This window comes from Ceraceosorus guamensis (genome assembly GCF_003144195.1).
Source record: "Ceraceosorus guamensis strain MCA 4658 unplaced genomic scaffold IE81scaffold_7, whole genome shotgun sequence".
Taxonomy (NCBI): domain Eukaryota; kingdom Fungi; phylum Basidiomycota; class Exobasidiomycetes; order Ceraceosorales; family Ceraceosoraceae; genus Ceraceosorus; species Ceraceosorus guamensis.
In genome coordinates, this window is record NW_020290002.1 from 168,247 (window position 1) to 185,773 (window position 17,527).

Genomic DNA, 17,527 nt, shown 5'->3' on the forward strand with positions numbered 1-17,527 from the left:
CGTTCCGCACTTCGGACTCTTTCGCGAGCCAGTCCGTGTCCCATCACGCTTATTGGGGGGCGCCGCAGCGCAGACGCTCCTGGGGGGAGGAGAACCATGACACTTGATTCACATTAGTCACGAATTGTGATGAGTAGGTACCTACAGTCACGGTGAATTGTGGCTGCGGTCCTGCGCTTCGAACATATCCGGTCATCCTATATACATCTGCGCATGCTGCAGGGGTCGGTCGCCCACCGCTTAGCGCGTGCTCCGAGTTTGGAGTGTTGTTAGCGCTGATGTCAACTGACTGCCTGCTTGGGTGGCGAATGTGGAGAAATCGCAATCACAACAATCACAACAATGTGAATGTGGGGATGCGGACCGGACCCCACTTCGGGCATCGGTGATGAGATATTCGTGATTACAATCAGACTCAAATATTGCTGCTTCACTTGTGCCTCGGATCAGCGCCCCCATCCGCATACGCGTGCGCATCCATGCGCCATACGTGATGCGGATGCGGACGGCGACTCTGTGACTCAAGTCTGCTGATTCGATTCGCGCACGTTTTGGTTGGCTGCTGCTGCTGCCGCTGCTGCTGCCCGTCGACATACGACATATGGGGCCGTGCATCGGTAGTTTTGACGGATATTGACGATCCTGATGCAAGCTTCTAGCTTTGACCCCACACACGTCCTTCACGCATACCGTCACCACGCTTAATTGGCTCTCTCATGAACCGCGAGAAAAGTCGACCCTCAAATCAGCACGCTTTCAGGCATTCTCTCCTCGCTCACCCCCCATTCTCTTTGACACACGATTCCGCGCGTCACTTGAACATTACCGAGCAAGTAGGGCAGATTCATACGCGCATCTTACTCTACACGCTTCTCTTGATCTGCGCGTAGCAGGTTGGACAAAGCGAGAATCTGCGCGTACAAATAGGCGCACGTGCACCTTGCTTTCCTCCTCATTCGCTCACACACACACAAGACGGAATCCATCATCCATCATGTCTGGCAAGTGTCCCCTGGGTTACTCGGGCGATCTACCCGCAGGACATCCATCCGTTCCAGGCGCATCCTCATCCTCACCCTCCTCCTTCGGCAATATGAGCAACAGCATGAGCAGCAACTTGCTCTTCGCCATTCTACCTCCTCATCTCGTCGTGTCCATCATGGAAGACTGGCAAGCTTGGGCGATGCTCCTCCTCGACTTTGTCTTTCTCGCACTGTGCGGTCTGGCCTTCGTTTACAATGATCGCTTGATCTTTACTCATCCCAGAAAGGAGGTGCCTACCATCAAGCCCGCTTTCCCCCTCATCGGGAATACGCCGTGGATCTCCAAGATCGCCAGCGGCAAGGCAAAAATGATCGACGAGCTAGTCAAAGAACAGTGAGTTTGATAGTCTGCGGATGCTCTCTGAGGATGAGTAGTGAGGAGAGGAGAGATAAGAGTCATTGTAGACGCCCACCAAGGAATGCATTGGTCCGCATGCCGACGCTCAGGACTGGCACAGCATATACCATTGCTGACTCGCATCTCCAACCCGATCCGCCAATCACTGCTCCTCGCCTGCAATGAAACTCCCAGACGCAAACAGCTGGATCAAGGCGGATACGTTTGCACCGCCACCTTTCCCGCTTTGGGCCATCGCGTCGTCTTGATCAATCACCCTCTGTACATCCTGTGGGCACAAAAGACCAACTTCGAGACCTATGTGAGTGCAAAGTCAAGCAAGCACACAGGCAGAGAGCGAGGAGCCGGGGCCGAGGCGCAAGAGCACGAGCTCACCGCCCTCCACGCTCTGGACTTTCTGTCGCTTGCTCTGCAGGACAAGGGGGCTCCGTTTCGGAGAGCGATGTCGGACGTGCTGGGGCATGCAGGCATCTTCGTCGGTGAGTCGCGGGAGCCATGGTCAGCTATGCGCCTCGCAAGCTATTTTTCATTCTCATGCCGGCACGACGGTGCTCGCTTGCTTGCCCTGACAGCCGACGGAGAGATCTGGAAGAAGCAACGGAAAATGGCTTCCCGCATCTTCTCGGTTGACAACTTCCGGACACAGTGAGCGTCACCAAGCAGCGAGGCTGTGGTACGCCACGTGACTCCTCTCTGACATCTTGCTCCCTCCTGCGCGCTGCGCACTCGACAGCGTGCAACACGCAGTGCACGAAGATTTGGAGAGGCTTTCACAGTTGCTCAACGTTCTCAGCAAGACGAATCAGGATGTGGATTTGCAAGCCATCTTTTTCAGGTTCACCCTCTCCTCCTTTGCCTCTATGGCTTTTTCTGCCCAACTGGATTGCTTGCCGACTAGTCCGGAAGGCTTGGCGAACGAAGTCCCATTCGCCAAGGCCTTTGACGGTGCGCAGGGAATGATTGACAATCGATTCTTTGATCCGCTGCAAGGCGTCCTTGAGTATCTTCCTTGGAACAGGCGCGGGAGGCAGATGAGAAAGGCCATCAAGGTGAGTGGCGATCGGTGCGTTGCAGCCCTCGTGGGGTGCAGTCGTAGCTCATCGCTGTCTGCCCAATCTACGCTGCACACTAGGTCCTGGACTCGTTCTGCTACGGCGTCATTGACAAGCGAGTCGAAGCCCACAAACAAGGCGACGTCAAAGCTGCAGAAGGAAAGAGCGGCAAGGATCTTTTGGAGCTCTTCATGGACATGGGGCTCAATCGAGAAGAGCTCCTGCCGGTCGTTCTCAATTTCTTGATCGCCGGGCGAGACACTACCGCTCAAACATTGGCTTGGCAATTCTACCAGCTTCACGACAAGCCTCAGGTGGTGGCCAAGATTCGAGAAGAGGTGGAGAGCGTGCTAGATGGGGGCAGGAAGATGGCATATGACGACATCAAAGCTATGCCATACACGCACGCCGTCTTCTACGAAACGTCAAGGCTGCACCCTGCAGTGCCCAAGAATGCCAAGACGCTCAACAAGGACGATCTCATCAGGCCGTACGCCCAACCCGGCGCTCAAGAGCTGCTGGCCGATATGCCAGAACTGAAGCACAAATTGCCGGACATTCCCATGAAAAAGGGAGAGACGGTCATTTGGAGCGATTACGTCATGGCTCGCATGCCAGAAGTATGGGGAGCAGATGCTGCGGAATTCAAACCGGAACGCTTTTTGGACATCAAAGAGGATGGCAGTCGATCGGTGAAGCAACCTTCGCCTTTCCTCTTCCACTCTTTCAATGCGGGGCCACGACTGTGCCTGGGACAGACGCTGGCCACCTTTGAAGGCATGGCCGTCACTGCGGCCATTTTGAGAGACTTTGACGTCATCTATGATGCTCAGGCGCTCAAAAATCAGCCCCCCCTCTACGCAGAGAGCTTGACCCACCCAATCCAGCCGGATCCCTTCACCCAGTCCGCTTACCGAGTCACCTTCAAGCGTCGCTCTTTGCAGTAGCCTTGCCATTTGACGTTTGCAGCTGAACCTATTGCGCACCCTTCTCGAAACGGAGCGCATGATTTATTTGCATCGGTTCGGTTTGTAATTGTACCGTAATTGTACGCAAATGCTCGCGCTGTCTCTCTCTCTCTTCAGTCGCTATTTCATCCGCATTTCTCTTGGCTACTCATCCTTGCACGCTTTACCATCGTGTCCGCCCGGCGCGCTAAATGATGGCGCAGTGGGGCCGGTGGGCACCGACGGCGTAAAGCCTTTCTTGGGCCTGCCATACAGGAGATCAGGAAGACTTGGGAGCTGCGTAAGAAGCTTTGAGGACCTTTACAAAGTCACGTTGCATGGCAGCTAGCAAGGTGAGAGGATCGTCGACTTGGCACGTCTGCAAGAGGTGGCAAAGCTGTTTGCAGAGCTGTGAATTCCAGTGAGGCGCGCAGTCGGAAAGATTGATTAGTTGGAGTTTCTGTTGAATGAAGGTCGTGTTCAATACAATGCGACCCACCACACTGATAGCTTCGCGGCGCCGCATAACCATCCTAGCTTCGGAAGCCTCGGTGGCCGAGTTGGAAGCGCTTTCCAATTTGGCCACCATCTGCTGGGCTCTCTCTAGCAAGGAAGAAGGCAAGCCGCAGCGAGCTGCCATGTCCAGGCCATAGTGAGAGCTGCCAAGAGGACAGATTCGCATTAGAGCTCGATGAGGGCGAGTTTAAAAGCGTATCAGAAGACTCACTTTGGAAGGATTCCTCGCTCAAGATGGTGAATTGTGTCGGTCGACGCTGTGCTCACCACATTTAAGCGCTGCTGGGCATGACTTGATGAGAACCGATGGAAGACTACGTTCGGATGATGACCAAGAGTCCTACCAAGGTCCGTAAAGTGCGTTGCGAAGAGTGTGGGGGCTGCCATGGCGATGAGCTCTTCCGCCACGGCTTGAGCAACGCCGAAGCCACCGTGCGGCGAGGTGCCCCTCTGCGACTCGACATCTCAGTCAGCCTTGTCAAAGAGAGGCCACAGGTGAGACGTATTGCTCACCCCTAGCTCGTCAATCAGCACAAGGCTGTCTTTGGATGCTAGTGATAAAATGTACGCCGTTGAACGCAGTTCACTTGCAAAGGTACTCAAATTCGTCTCTTGGTCGTCGTTATTCGAAAGCCGCGTCAGAATGCTGTCGGTGTGTAGCCTGAATGAAGCATACACCGCAGGCACGCTGCTAGTCGGAATTAATCAGCTGGCGCTGCTCAAATGGCGCTCCCCAGCGAATCACGCGACTCACAAACTGCCGACACATGCCATGACGTGTAGCAACGCTGTCTGTCGCAGGTAGGTGGTCTTGCCAGAGTGATTTGCTAGCGTGTTGGCGTGTTGGGAAGGCAGATTGAGACGAGGGGCATATATGGCACACGACTTTGCTTACTGCTACCCACGTCCAGTGATGATGAAGAAGTTCTCTCCGCCTGACACAAGAAGATCCTGAGGCACCACAATTTTGTTGCGCATGGACTTCTCCAATACTGGATGTCTTCCAGCTTTGATGTGGATGGTGCCGGTAAATTCAGGACGCGTGAATCGAGCGCTGCGAGCGCAAATCGCGAAAGAGTGGATCATATCCAGGAGCGCTAGGGCCTCGGAGACTTTGTAAAGCGCTCCCACCCGCTGCACTACATCTGCTCGCAGCTCTTCGATGATGCCGGTGGACATCAGCAAGATCTACAAAATAGCAGTCTTAGCCCAGAGTTGCAGTGCCGAGCTCGAGAGGTGACTCGCCTCATTGCTAGAGTCGATGACGCGCTGATTGAGCTTTTTCAAGGTCAGCGTGGTGAATGAGAAGCTCTTGTTATTGTGGCTCCTGACAACGTTTGTAAAGGTGTGCGGCAGATCGCGGGAAGTCATGCCAGGAGTCGTTGCCAGACGCAGCTGGTTACGCGAGCTTAATCTTCAGCGCAACAGTTGCCACATACCGTCCCTCATTGTCATGACTCACCGAGTAGCTGCTGTCGTTGCACGCAAGCTCGATGTCAAGCTTGTACTCCTCCACATATCGATTGAGAAGCCCATGGATGTCTCCAATGTTCTGCCAGAGGATCAGCGAGTCAGTGGCAGAGTTCGAAACTCGACGAATGCCAACTCTAGAGAGCAATTATCACCTCTCTATAGGTGTCACGGGCGATGTCCAAAAGAGGCGAGCGGGATGCCTTGACAGCAAAGAGTCGTGTGTTGCGATTTGCAAGGTTGTGCTTACTACTGGAGACCATCAGGTCTGGGTTGATGCAACTCTGTATTTTGTCGACAATTTCATCAACCATCGGATTGCTGAGAAAACTTTCAATGGCCCGCAACAGTCCCGAGCGAGCTCCTTTGAGAGCTGTGCGGAGCGAAGTGACTTGGCGCAGCAAGGCGGAGAGCTCAAGCACCTGGCCAACCTTTGAGAATGTGTGGCTCGGGTCGCCGATACTATGCTTCCCTCCTGGTTCCAAGAGCTGCCTGATGAGCTTGTCGAGGTCAATGTTAGTTTGGGCAAATGCTTTGAAACTGCTTTGCAGAGCCTCGTGACGATCTTCGTCTTCTATCAGCTCGGCGACCGTGTCAAGGCGGGACTGGATGGTGGATTGGTCCGTGAGCGGCGCAAGCAAATTCATGACAAGCAGACGCCGCGCCATCGGTGTGCGAGTGCAGTCAAGAACGCCTACAAGATTGCGTCAGGACGGCGATATTCAGCTTGAGACGAAATCTCGGCCCCTGAAAAGTTCCTACCTAGCAGACAGTCTGTGGACTTGCGATCCACCCCGTTGCAGACCAACTCGAGGTTTCGAGCGGATTCTGTGTCAATTAACATGGTTCCTGAAGAACCCAACGGCACATATGAGCGCTCAGTGTGGCTTTGCCGATCGCTGCTTACGTACCGTCAGGAGGACTGTAGCGAACGCGTAACGAACGATGGATGAGGGCATAGTTGCTGCTGCGCTCTACGTATCTGAAAATGTACGGAGAGGCTGGTGTGAGCTCTACTTCTAGGCTACTGCGGCCACGAGATCGGGGCTGTAAGGCGTGCAATTCCACGCACTTGAGTAACGCGCCGCACGCTCCAAGGGCATAGTAGCGGTCTCCAATCGCCTTAAGTATCGCGACCCGCGACGTAGCTCCCGCAAGCAACTCCGTACCAGCGTGAGCAGAACTGTCTACCGAGTTCGAGCTTTCGCGCTCTCTACTCATGGACTCTGTGAGCACATCGTCCACGAGCACTTTATCCAAAACCTTGGCTGCGTGCTCAGGGTCAGCCACTGACGCATGCATCTTGGCGCTTAACAGTCTCTCACCGCCATCCTCGTGATTCCAAAACTTTCTCGCAAAGGGTAGAATTCCCATATCGAACGTGTCTTCGATTGTGCACACAAGGATCGAAGACTCGATCGCTGTGCCGTTAGATCCGGGATCTGGATAGTCCGCGGAAGAGGCGCATGTATCCGGCACGAGTACAGTAGCTGGAGGATGAAGCATCAAGTGATGCACGGTCCTCACGTATGTCTGTAGGCAGAACGAATGAAGACCTCTGAGCTTACTCTCGGTATCACGATGACGTACACATACCTGCGTATCCGCAAACTGCGCATCGGAACCAATGTCTCGAGACTGTCAGCAGCTGCCTACGCTTCTCATGCAGGGAGAATGAGTGTGATTGATTACCTGCGTAACGATGACTTGGCCAGTGTCTTTCTCCATGGCAGCTATGCCAACCTCACGCCCGACCCCTCGATTCTCCAGAATGGCACATATCCACGAGCTTGGAGGCACACCCAGCTCGGAGGCAGCAGTGTTCGGCCTACCAGCACTCTGCGCCGTGGATGGTCTGGCACGCCCGTGGGCAGAGGTGAATGCCCGAGCGCTCCGTGACAAAGCGGAGCTACTTCTCTGTGCGTCCGTGCGAGAGCTTGCGGGCAAAGCATTTAGTCGAATCGTCGCGCTGGCAGGTCCACTGCGTACAGTCACATCACTGGGTGCAGGTGAGAGGCTACGAAGGGAGGGAGTGAGCGGTGCCTGGCTCATAGCGGAGACTGCAAATTGGTCGGAGCGATAACGAGCAAATGTATGCGCACTGCCAGGACGCGCTGTCAAGGGAGTCGATGCATCCGATGGGTCGCCTTTTTCCGCAACGCGTCGCGAAGAAGGCTGCGATGCTTTGCTGGAGGCTGTGCCAGCTGAAGACCCACGGACGACAAGGTTCGGAATGCGAAAGGGCTGACCAGACAGGGGGCCAGGCAGCGAGAACGGCGCCGCTTGCGCAGCATCCAGCCGGCTGTGGACGTCGGAGGATTCGAGGCGATCCATCGTGACACTCTCGAACATTCAATCTGTGAATGATACGTTTGGATCTGGGTGTGGTCTGTCATGATGTGATGGGAGGGATGCGAAGACCGGCCGGTGCTATGAGTGAAAGACGCCAATCCATGCGTGCAGCTGCTGTTACAACCGAACCGACGACGCAGTCACGTGGGTGGAGATGGTTGTTCGCAGGGCGCACTCACCCACCATGAGTCGCGACGAATCACTTCTTCTTGTTGTCGCGGTGAGCGCCCCTGCTCCTTCCTTCCCTTGTTCTCACCTGCATGCCGTCACAAAACTGACGAGTGGTAATGAGCGCGGCACAAAGTCGAATGCTCTTCCTCAATTAAGGCAGCCGTGACTGCCCCAAGACCTTTTCGTGCTGCTGCTGATGAGGCTCGCGGTGATGGGCTGGCTGCACGCCCGCCCGCCCGAGATCAAGCTAGGTGTACCGGTATGGCTGCTGTAGATGTGTGTGGCTTGCTTAGAGCTTGTTCGTATGGGCGTTGCATGGTTTGGTAGGCACAGCAGCAGCAGCAGCAGCCGGCTAGGTCCCGCCAAAAAGAGCCAGAAAGCACAGCACACCTCCACACACGCGCGCATGATTTGCAGCACAAAGGAAGGATCGAGCTGTGGCAGCTGCATCAGGCAGGCAGGCAGGCAGGCAGGCAGGCAGGCAGGCAGGCAGCTATATGGATGAGCAGGCAGGCACACACCTCATTGGCAACCCGTTCAGCTCAAATCCTGACTTTCTCCTCGACCCGCGCTCACACTCACCACTCTCCACTCACCACTCTCCACTCTCCACTCTTCCTCATCACTCATCTTCGCGGCTCACCCTCGCCAACTGCTCCACGTCCGGAAGCAAGGTGAAAAGGCGAACAGGCTACAAAGGCAGGCCCCATTCGCTGGCTCTCCGACGTTTGCCCTCCACGACTGTATCACAGGCGCGCACCCACTCGCACACCACCCACCATCGCCCTCCTCACACCGTTACGCGCTCCTCCGTATCCGCAACAATGTCGGTGATTCACCAAGCAGCAGTGCCTGCTCCCGACGATGATGTGCCCACATCCACATCGAGGGAACAAAGAGAGACGGAAGACCAAATTAGCGACCTGTTCACCCCTTTCAGATCATCCTCATCCTCGTCAGCTTCAGCTTCAGAACCTGCGCAGTCCGCTCAAGCAGGCCTGTCGTTGCCCTCCCTGAGCAAATCAAAACACTTGGCATTCCTCAAAAAGGGACTTCAACCTCTACCCGCAGGCTACGTCGTGTTCGACGCCACTAGACCATGGTTGATCTACTGGGCCTCTCAAGCCAGTCTCCTCTTGTCCTCTCCCTTTGACGCAGACATGTCGGCAAGAGCCACGAGCACGCTATTGTCCTGTCAAAGTCCCATGGGAGGATTTGGTGGAGGTCCTGGTCAGATTCCCCACTTGATGGCCACGTACGCTGCTGTACTCGCTCTGGCCATCGTCAGCGGACCTGGACATGCACCAGACATCGCAGACGCAGCGGGCCCCAGCAGTAGCAGCAGCGGCGGCGGCGGCGGCGGCGGCAAGAGCGGATGGGACTCGATCGATCGGTGAGTGGGACTCGCTCCGACATCTGCTCCTCCTTGATCTGACCTCGTAGCTACATTCCCAATTGGGATTTGGTGTCGCGCTGCGCTCATCAGCTCTGCAATGTACAACATGTTCATGTCCCTCAAACAGCCCGATGGATCTTTTACCGTACATCACGGAGGGGAAATCGACGTGCGTGCGGCGTACTGTGTGGTCACAGTCAGCCTGTTGTTGGGGATCGCGACTCCAGAGCTATTTGAAGGCTTGCCAAGCTTCTTGGGCAGGTGAGTCGACCCCTCACGAGTCAAAATGCATCGCCAATCTCTTTGGGCTCATCGTGTTGATATCCTCGCTCTTGCTCCCTTTGCTCAGCTGCCAAACGTACGAAGGCGGCCTAGCGTCCGCTTCGCATCCCGCATACAAGACTTCTTCGAATGGCAAAGTCACCATCGACCCGAACGCACCTCGGCCCACTCTGGGAGAAGCGCACGCAGGCTACGCTTTCTGCGCCTTGGCTTCTCACCTCGCCCTCTCTCTCTTACCGCTGCCAGCATCAGAACCTTCAGAGCCTCGAATAGACGTGTCCGCGCTCGTCGCTTGGTCTGCTTCGTTGCAGGCCAACGCGGCGGATGGAGGTGGCTTCAGAGGCAGAACGAACAAGCTGGTGGACGGGTGCTACGGATGGTTCAGTGGTGGTGGCATGTTCACTTGCCTGCAGGCTGCAGTGGAGATGGAAGCAGGACAATGGTGGAAAGAGGCCGAGACGGGGAGCATTCCTGCTCAGAGCACGGGCGAAGCAATGGAAGCTGATGACGTGTGGCAAGCAGATGACGGTGAGTCGTCCTGTTAGCGCTTTGAAGAAGCATACCAATGCTTGTTTGGGAGGAAGTCCCATTGACTTTTCCTTTCATTCTTGGCAACAGACCCGCTATCTCTTCCTGCCGATGGCGTACTGTTTGACAGGGCAGCCCTTCAAGAGTACGTCTTGGTGGTGGCGCAAGAAGCTTTGGGTGGATTGAGGGACAAACCAGGAAAAAGACCTGATCTCTATCACACCTGCTACAACCTCTCCGGCATGTCCTTGGCTCAACATCGACTTCGACTAGACCTGGACGGTCGATCCGAACTAGCAGCCTCTTTCAAATACGGAACCAATTCCCCCGAGCCTAGCGACGCGCGACACGCCGCGCCTTGGGAGAAGAAAGATTTGCACGAATGGAGAAGAGCTTGTTACGCTTCTTCCCTATCTTGGAACGCCGATGCTGAAAAGGTCAATGTGGTCGGCGACGGAGGCAAGAATTGGTTGTTGCCTACGCATCCCATCTTCAACATCCCGTTTCCTTGCGCAAAGTCCATGATGGACTGGTCTTACGGTCAAAGCTGAGTGACTGAAATGTACAAGTAGAAGCCCGAATGGCATTCAAGCTGTGCTAACCGCACTCGTGAGACCTATCGAAGGCGCTCCTACGCGAGCTGTCAGCGCTGCGCAAATTTTGTGCAACATGGCACGTTGGAGAACAAATCGTGCATCACGCCGGTGAGAGCATGCAAGATGTATTGGTCAGGATTGGTATGACCAGAGCGGGGAGAATGGGTATCAAATGAAGAGGAATTTTGAAAAGAGGTGCTGTGACGGTCACGTATCCTGCTTTGCACGAAATCAACGCCGCGTGTATGAAGCTGACTCGAGATGAGAGCCTGCGGCGGGCGTGGAAGGGCGAGCACGGTGGGTGTGTGGGTGGAAGAGAAAGGGATAGCCTTAGATTCGTCGACAGAGATCTTGCGCAATCAGGATGTGCTCGCAAGGATTTGGAAAGCGATCAACCTCACCGTCTTGCACGTCTGCGTCTCCCTCTCTCCGGCTTTGATCTCGAAATCGATGGCTGGCATCGAGGGTGTGCTCGAAATCTTGCGGTCTGGTCGAAGATCCTCCTGCTCCTTTCATTTCCGCGGCAGCAGGAGGTGCCATGGAGCCTTCTGTCCGAGCGTGGAATAAGCGTCGAGCATGCACTTCGTCGTCTGACAAGTCCGCCCGTCGAGCATCGTCATCAGCAACCTCATAGCGGCCTAGCTCCCTCATTGGACGCGCGATCACTCGAGAGAAGATGGACGATGGTGGAGGTAATGTGTCTGGGCCGATGGAGGCCCCATCTCGCATGCTGAGTGGATCAGCAGGCCGGAGCAATCCAGGTGGTGGCATCGGACTCGGAAGGGCATCCATCTGGCGTTGCAGCCTTGACGGTGGTAAGCTGTCATGTCTGTCTGCATCCAAGCTGCTGCTACTGCCTCGGCGATCCTGGATTGCCACGTCCGACGGGGGTCGTCTTTCGTAATCTACGAAGGTCTGACGACGAGACCCGCTGGCACTGGTCTGAGGATGTCCACTGAGGCCGGTGGAGCCCAAGAACTCCTCTCGAGCGGAGAAATGAGAGATAGGAGCGCTAAGCCGGCCTCCGTCCAGATCAGTCGATGCTCGCAGCAGAGGCGTTTGCGCATAGCGGGGCACATGCTGATTGATCTTGTAAGGATTGGGAGGAGGCAGCTTTACTCTCTCGAGCTCTTCAGCGCCAATTGGAGCGGAGAAGCGACCTCTGTTGCGATTAGAATTGGCTTCCGAAGTCCTCTCCGAACCGGGAAAATCGGCAGGGCCCCTCGACGCCAGGTCTACCGACCGCAGAGGGTCACCGTGCATTTGTGGGATTGCCCTCGTATCCACCATCGGCCGAGGTGAGGACTCATATGAGACGTGTCTTGTCGTCTGAAGATCCTCCGCAGAGTGCAGTAATGGTGGAGGGAGCTGGTCAGACTGGCGCTGCCGCGGATAAAAAGCGGGCGCCTGCATAGACGAAACGGGGGCCGAGATGTTTCGAAAGGCTGTTGCGGCTGCTTCAGTCTTGCGTCGTTTGAATGCTCTGTTTCTAGAACAAAGCTTGGTGTCAGACGCATCTACCACATCATCAACTCCCTCTAGCTTTGACTTACAGCGGAAGAACGTCGACGATGCGGACTTTGAGACCTCTGCGAGCTACTGCGCGCAGCAGCTCGCTAGACCTCTGCAGGCCAGAGAACTGGTTGCGGTCGCTGTGCGCCGTGAAAGGGTCTGTGTAGACGGAGGCGACATGTTTAAAGGAGAGACCCGCTCGATCCACAAGGTCGAAGCGTATGCGAAATTGACCAGAGGGTCTGATCCCGATCTCGGTGAAGATGAAGAAGCTCCGCGTGACGCTATCTGTGATGGGTGCTACAAAAGCACCCTCGTGGATGCCATTGATGAGAGCACCTTGCTCTCCAGGTCCGGCAAGAAGCTCTTTGTGCGGTGCGGCGGCTGCCACGAGGTGAGCGCGCAGACTCACTTCGGGTAGATGCAAAAAGTTTGCAAAGGTATCGTCGCGCGTGACCAACTCGCAGACCGGCGGTGGGTCTAGGGGGAGATTGCGGGCCTGTTTGTGCACATCTGTGGATTCACCAACAGCCAGCGCTTCTTGCGGTTGCTGGATGATTCGAAGTTGGAATTTGACTTGTGTTGCGGGGGGCAGACCTTGATGTATGCGTAGGGTATGATCAACGCTGGGACACGTGAACCAGGGCGAGGCGGAGGAGGGCGCCAACGCGGAAGACGACCCCATCGCTGGTGCTACATTTGTGTTTGTCCTCGACCCGGAGCTTTCTCCGGAAGAGGCGGAAGTCTTCTGCGTTGCTAGTGTTCGCGACTCCTGTGAAGTCCCTGGAAACTGACTGTTCCACGATGTTGATGGAGTCGACAGGCCGTGTGCTGGAAGTCCACTGGGCCGTGGCATGACGCGCGCCGTCGAGGGACGCGGAGGTGCCATTGGTAGACCGTGGTCGAGAGGGCGTGGGCTACTGGTCAAATTTGTGGATTCACGTTCTCTTTTTGATGACAGATCTGTAGTCAGCAGGGCTTGAAGTGCCATGGGTGTCTGGGACATGCTTCGTGTATGCCAATCCGTTTCAACTTTTGGCTGATGTGCGACTGGCGATTCGCGGTGCTGACGGCGCTTCTCCTCCTCAACAGACCGCCTCCAAGCATTTGGAGGAAGGCCGGAGCTCCCGAAGACGGCGGCCGGAGCACGTTGGCTAGGGGCGAGCATTGCAGAGGGTGCTTCGGCTTCATCTGCTCGAGGTAAGATTGGCGGCAGAAGTGGTCGTTTCGTACTTTCGGCTTGAATGTCAGGCACTGGCGTTGACTGTGATGTTTTTGTTGGCTTGTTCATGCTGAGATGCCCGTGAACGGCGAGGTGGATACGACCTCGGACGAACAATAAGGGTCAACAAAAGTCTGACTGACTGGCAGTCAAGGACTGTCGAGCCGGCCGCAGCCGGCGAACAATTGTTATTCGATGAAGTCGCCTGGGACAGCTTGGTAGGCGCTTTGTCTTCCTGATCCTCCATTCGCCCCTGCGCAAGCCACGAGGGTGGACTGAACGGTTTGTACAGCGGAGCGCGTGTCTGCTTCGATGCGAGGCAACTCGTCGACCATGAGTGTAACTTGGTAAGGACGAGCGAGCGTTGTACAGTGGTGTGCAAAGCGCGGAAAGCCAACGGCAAGGCGAGTAGGAGGCGGCGGTCCAGCAACAGAATCCTGGCGAAGCGCCAGAATGGCGGGGTCGTTGGGGTACGGGAGCGCAAAGCTTGATGTACACCCGCTTTGCAGATCAAAGACGTCTAAATCTACAATCGAAGTTGCGTGCGGGGATGACTAGGCCTGTGAGAAATTTCGGCGAAGAGGGCTGGGGCACGCGGCTGACGTGTCGATGAGCCCCAGACAGCGGCTTCTGGGAGTTGTGAGACACGCAGGCGTAAGCTAGCAACTCGGAGTCGCAATGGTAGGGCTGCCAGACGAGCTGGAAACGGCCTCTTGCCCATCCGCCCGCGTTGTCAAGCTGGGCTTGAATTTGGAAGTCGTACTTGCAGGTTACACTCGAGCTGGTCGCAAGCAACAGGTGTGGTCGAAGGACAGATGCAAGGCTTCACCCCAGGCGACGGCAGGTCGAAGCATGTCGCGAGGAATGGCAGAGCGGTACGACGGTGGCCAAATGTCCGATATGACAAATCCGAATCAACGAAGCGGGAAGAAGGTGAGAGGTAAGGGTGTGCGAAGGTCTAGCCAGGTCGAAAGCGCGCAACCGACTTGACGTCCAACGACTCAAATGACTCCCTTCGTCGGAGTCTTCGCCTTCAGAAACACTAAAAGGCACATCTGTCGCCCACAAGCAGCCATGCCAGATGCACCCACAAGCTTGCGGAAGAGTTGCATCACACCCACCACACCGCCGCTGAAACCAAATGTGAATGCATGTATGTCATCTTGCTCTCCGACGTGCATGCGGCATTTTGCCATTCCTTGCTTCGCGCCATTCCCGATTGTTGCTGATGAGCCGCTTGCCGTGTACAGTAGTCACGAGTAGTAGCAGCAATCAAGCGCTGAAGCTGACCTGCCGCCTGTCGGAGCTTCGATGCACGCGACGCTAAATGGCGAGGAGGAACATGTCCGGTGCCTCACACGCGACCTGCCCTTGATGCCCTTCAGACGGTGGTACGGTAACGGCCTGTCAACACGGGCTTTCTGCACAAATAGAAGATACTGTACGGCAATTCGATCATTGGTGGTGGCGTGAAGCATCAGACGAGCAAGGGAAGCAAAATCCCGTCCCGTCAGCCAGCCTCCATCGAGCCCGACTCGAGCATTTATCAGCGAGCGATACAAGACCGAAGTTTGGCAGTGTGGGAAGCCAGCTGTTCCGTGGTCTCGAACGACTTTTCACAGACTAAAGCAAGAGATGTGCGCACCAGCTGAATCTTCTGATCTGCCTTGGTGCAATCAAAGAAGCACAAGTATACTACCGAGTATATAGTCCCGGTGGCCCGGTGGGCGGGTGTGGTAGCAAAGCTTCAAGTGCTGCTGTCAAGGAACCCAGATGCGCTCCGAGCGACTTGGCTTTCTGGAGCATGTGTGTGTGTGTGTGTGTGTGTGTGTATATATGCAGCGGTGAGTCCGCTCTCTGCATGCAAGCATCTGGCAGCACAATTAAGTCGATCTGAGTACCGCGTGTGCTGCCTCGCCTCTGATGACAACGATGCAAGTCAAGAGCGCATGAATTATTATTGCCGCGTGCATCAAGCCCGATCGCTTGGAGCTGGGGCCCGCTTATGTAAAAGTATGCGAGAGCAAGTCCTCAACAACGCGCGGTGTTGGCCCGCTTCGCATGCATGGGAAGGATGCTGCATGTCGTACGCGTGCTGGTTTCTCCATCAGGGCACAGCGCGGCGCATCCATCGAAGCGGTCACGAGTCACGATCGAGCAGCAGCGACGAGCAAAGCAGCGATCGAGCGACAGCCGCGGGCGGCTCCGCGGGGCTGGAATGGATCAAAGGCCCGTGTTGGCCGAGCCCTTTCGGATGCTTGCAGGATATCCAGCATCCCACATCGGATGCGAGCCTTCCGAGGAGCCGCCGAAGACTTGCGCAACTTTTGGCGGACATCAAGCCATTTGAGAGATAGGATTGTGACCTTGGCAAAAGTCGTCCTCGCTCATCGCCCTTTCCCGGGAGATGCCCACGTGCATGCTCGCATTGCATCGCGCTGCAGTCCTCCTGCTCCTGCAGCCTCGCGACACTTTACTGTGACGAGTTTCAAGCGCCGCTCGTTGCCTTCTACTACTCGAGATCATGGGGGAGCATTGGCACCGTTCTGGCTTCCTGTACTGTACCGATGTACCGTATGCCGTGAAAGCGCTCCACGTCAGCGAGATGCAGCAAGCATATGCCTGCAGCGCAAGGGTACTTGACTGCAGTCTCACACGTGCAAGCGGCTTCCATCTCATGACTCACGACTGCCTCGGTACTTTGGCCTGTGTCAGCGACTGCACGTCGATCATCTCGCGTCGCGGATGTGCGCGCACCGGCGAGACGGTGGCTATAGCTTACGGCCGTGAGAGGAGGGGCCCGTCTGCGCACGCCTTCGGGGGCCCATGCAGTCTCGTCTAGCCTTCTCGAAGCAAAGCAAGGCACGCTTCAGATCGACCCGACGAAGATCGTAGCTGTTCGCATTCCCATTGTTGTGAGGCAATGAGCTGAGAGTGGGAAGGTACCGTTCTGCTGGCCAGCTTGAGCAATCTTCGGCAAAGGGTGCAAACATCCGGCAGAACTCGTCTCCGCACTCTACCACAACGTGCGTGTACGGTAAGCCACGGAGCAACAAAGCGCACGTCGTCGTCGATCTGGCTCGACTGCAGCCTGCATGTGCCAGTGGACACAACATGGCACATTCATGTCTCCTGTCTCTGGACCTCTCGAGATTACTCGCTGCCTCGGTAAGCGGGATGAGGAACGCATCGAAGATGTCGAGAAATTGTTTCATGCAAGCTGTGCGCATAGCCGCTTTTCATCTCTGCACCTCAACTGCCTGCCCTTGGCTGGATGCCTGTGGCAGAGGAGCTGGCGAAATCGAATGCCATTCGTTATACATGTTGCAGTCTCTTTCATTCACGCTCGCCATCGCTTCGAACAAAGTCCGCTGCCGTGCATACAATCATCACGCAAACACTCCCATTGAAGATTGACGCTGTTGTCTCAAGACGCTCGTAGACCTGCTGGCTCGCTCGCTCGCTGCACCGCAGCTCCAGCAACCGCTCAGCGGCACCTGCCCTCGCTCGACAAGGCTACAGCGTGTGGTCTTGTAGGTTTCCCATGGACACGAATGCTGGCTTGGCTGTGGCAGGGTGTGTCATCGCACCGAGTGAGGGAACCGGATACCTGCTGTTGTGTCTGTGAAGTACCGCTGCAAGGGGAGCACCGGTACACAGTGAAATAGAGGCTTGAGACAGGACGACAGCAACCAAGCGCCTTCACTGTGAGCGCGACCAATTTCAAATTCCCAAAAGTGATGGTTGAACGCATGAATCAGCTTGCTTGGACACTTAGGTACACTTGGCACCTACAGTGCAGTTGAGGGGCCAATTCGTTAGAGAAGGGCCATTTGTACCTGTCACACCAGCTTCGGCTAAACGCTCATGATCAGTCTCTCGAACACTTACTTCAGCAGCAGGCATCTTTGTTCCGCAAACAACTACTGCTGTATCCTCTCGAGCCAAGATTGCAAATGGACTTCATGATACCACTAGCGGATGCTAAGCAGTGAGCTTGGAGGCGCTACTGCACGTCGACGGGCCTTCTGCGTCGCGTCCTGGAGCTTCCGCTGCAAGACAGGACAGCCCTTTCCATCGAT

At 55.8% G+C, this 17,527-nt stretch overlaps 4 protein-coding genes across 4 annotated transcripts; 2 read left to right on the forward strand and 2 right to left on the reverse strand.

The window, feature by feature from the left end:
• The first annotated feature begins 666 nt into the window (after positions 1–666).
• On the forward strand, positions 667–3,560 carry IE81DRAFT_320600 (cytochrome P450). The gene is made up of 6 exons (XM_025513079.1): positions 667–1,377; positions 1,576–1,702; positions 1,817–1,880; positions 1,974–2,046; positions 2,135–2,450; positions 2,534–3,560. Exons 1-6 carry the CDS (start codon positions 995–997, stop codon positions 3,398–3,400), a joined length of 1,830 nt encoding a protein of 609 aa, XP_025372166.1. The 5' UTR covers positions 667–994; the 3' UTR covers positions 3,401–3,560.
• A 563-nt stretch (positions 3,561–4,123) lies between these two features.
• On the reverse strand, positions 4,124–7,781 carry IE81DRAFT_309693 (hypothetical protein; the record flags this gene model as incomplete). Its single annotated transcript, XM_025512402.1, has 13 exons — positions 7,079–7,781; positions 6,983–6,997; positions 6,712–6,919; positions 6,459–6,654; positions 6,298–6,368; positions 6,149–6,235; positions 5,542–6,080; positions 5,379–5,468; positions 5,162–5,311; positions 4,822–5,104; positions 4,671–4,743; positions 4,430–4,604; positions 4,124–4,366 (listed from the first exon to the last, which is right to left on the reverse strand). The coding sequence occupies exons 1-13, from the start codon at positions 7,736–7,738 to the stop codon at positions 4,124–4,126; spliced, it is 2,790 nt and encodes a 929-aa protein (XP_025372167.1). The 5' UTR covers positions 7,739–7,781.
• A 952-nt stretch (positions 7,782–8,733) lies between these two features.
• On the forward strand, positions 8,734–10,666 carry IE81DRAFT_286288 (terpenoid cyclases/Protein prenyltransferase; the record flags this gene model as incomplete). Its single annotated transcript, XM_025511668.1, has 4 exons — positions 8,734–9,302; positions 9,396–9,566; positions 9,655–10,127; positions 10,206–10,666. The coding sequence occupies 4 exons, from the start codon at positions 8,734–8,736 to the stop codon at positions 10,664–10,666; spliced, it is 1,674 nt and encodes a 557-aa protein (XP_025372168.1).
• A 375-nt stretch (positions 10,667–11,041) lies between these two features.
• On the reverse strand, positions 11,042–13,514 carry IE81DRAFT_345071 (hypothetical protein; the record flags this gene model as incomplete). Its single annotated transcript, XM_025515875.1, has 2 exons — positions 11,042–12,194; positions 12,265–13,514. The coding sequence occupies 2 exons, from the start codon at positions 13,512–13,514 to the stop codon at positions 11,042–11,044; spliced, it is 2,403 nt and encodes an 800-aa protein (XP_025372169.1).
• Positions 13,515–17,527: the final 4,013 nt, after the last annotated feature.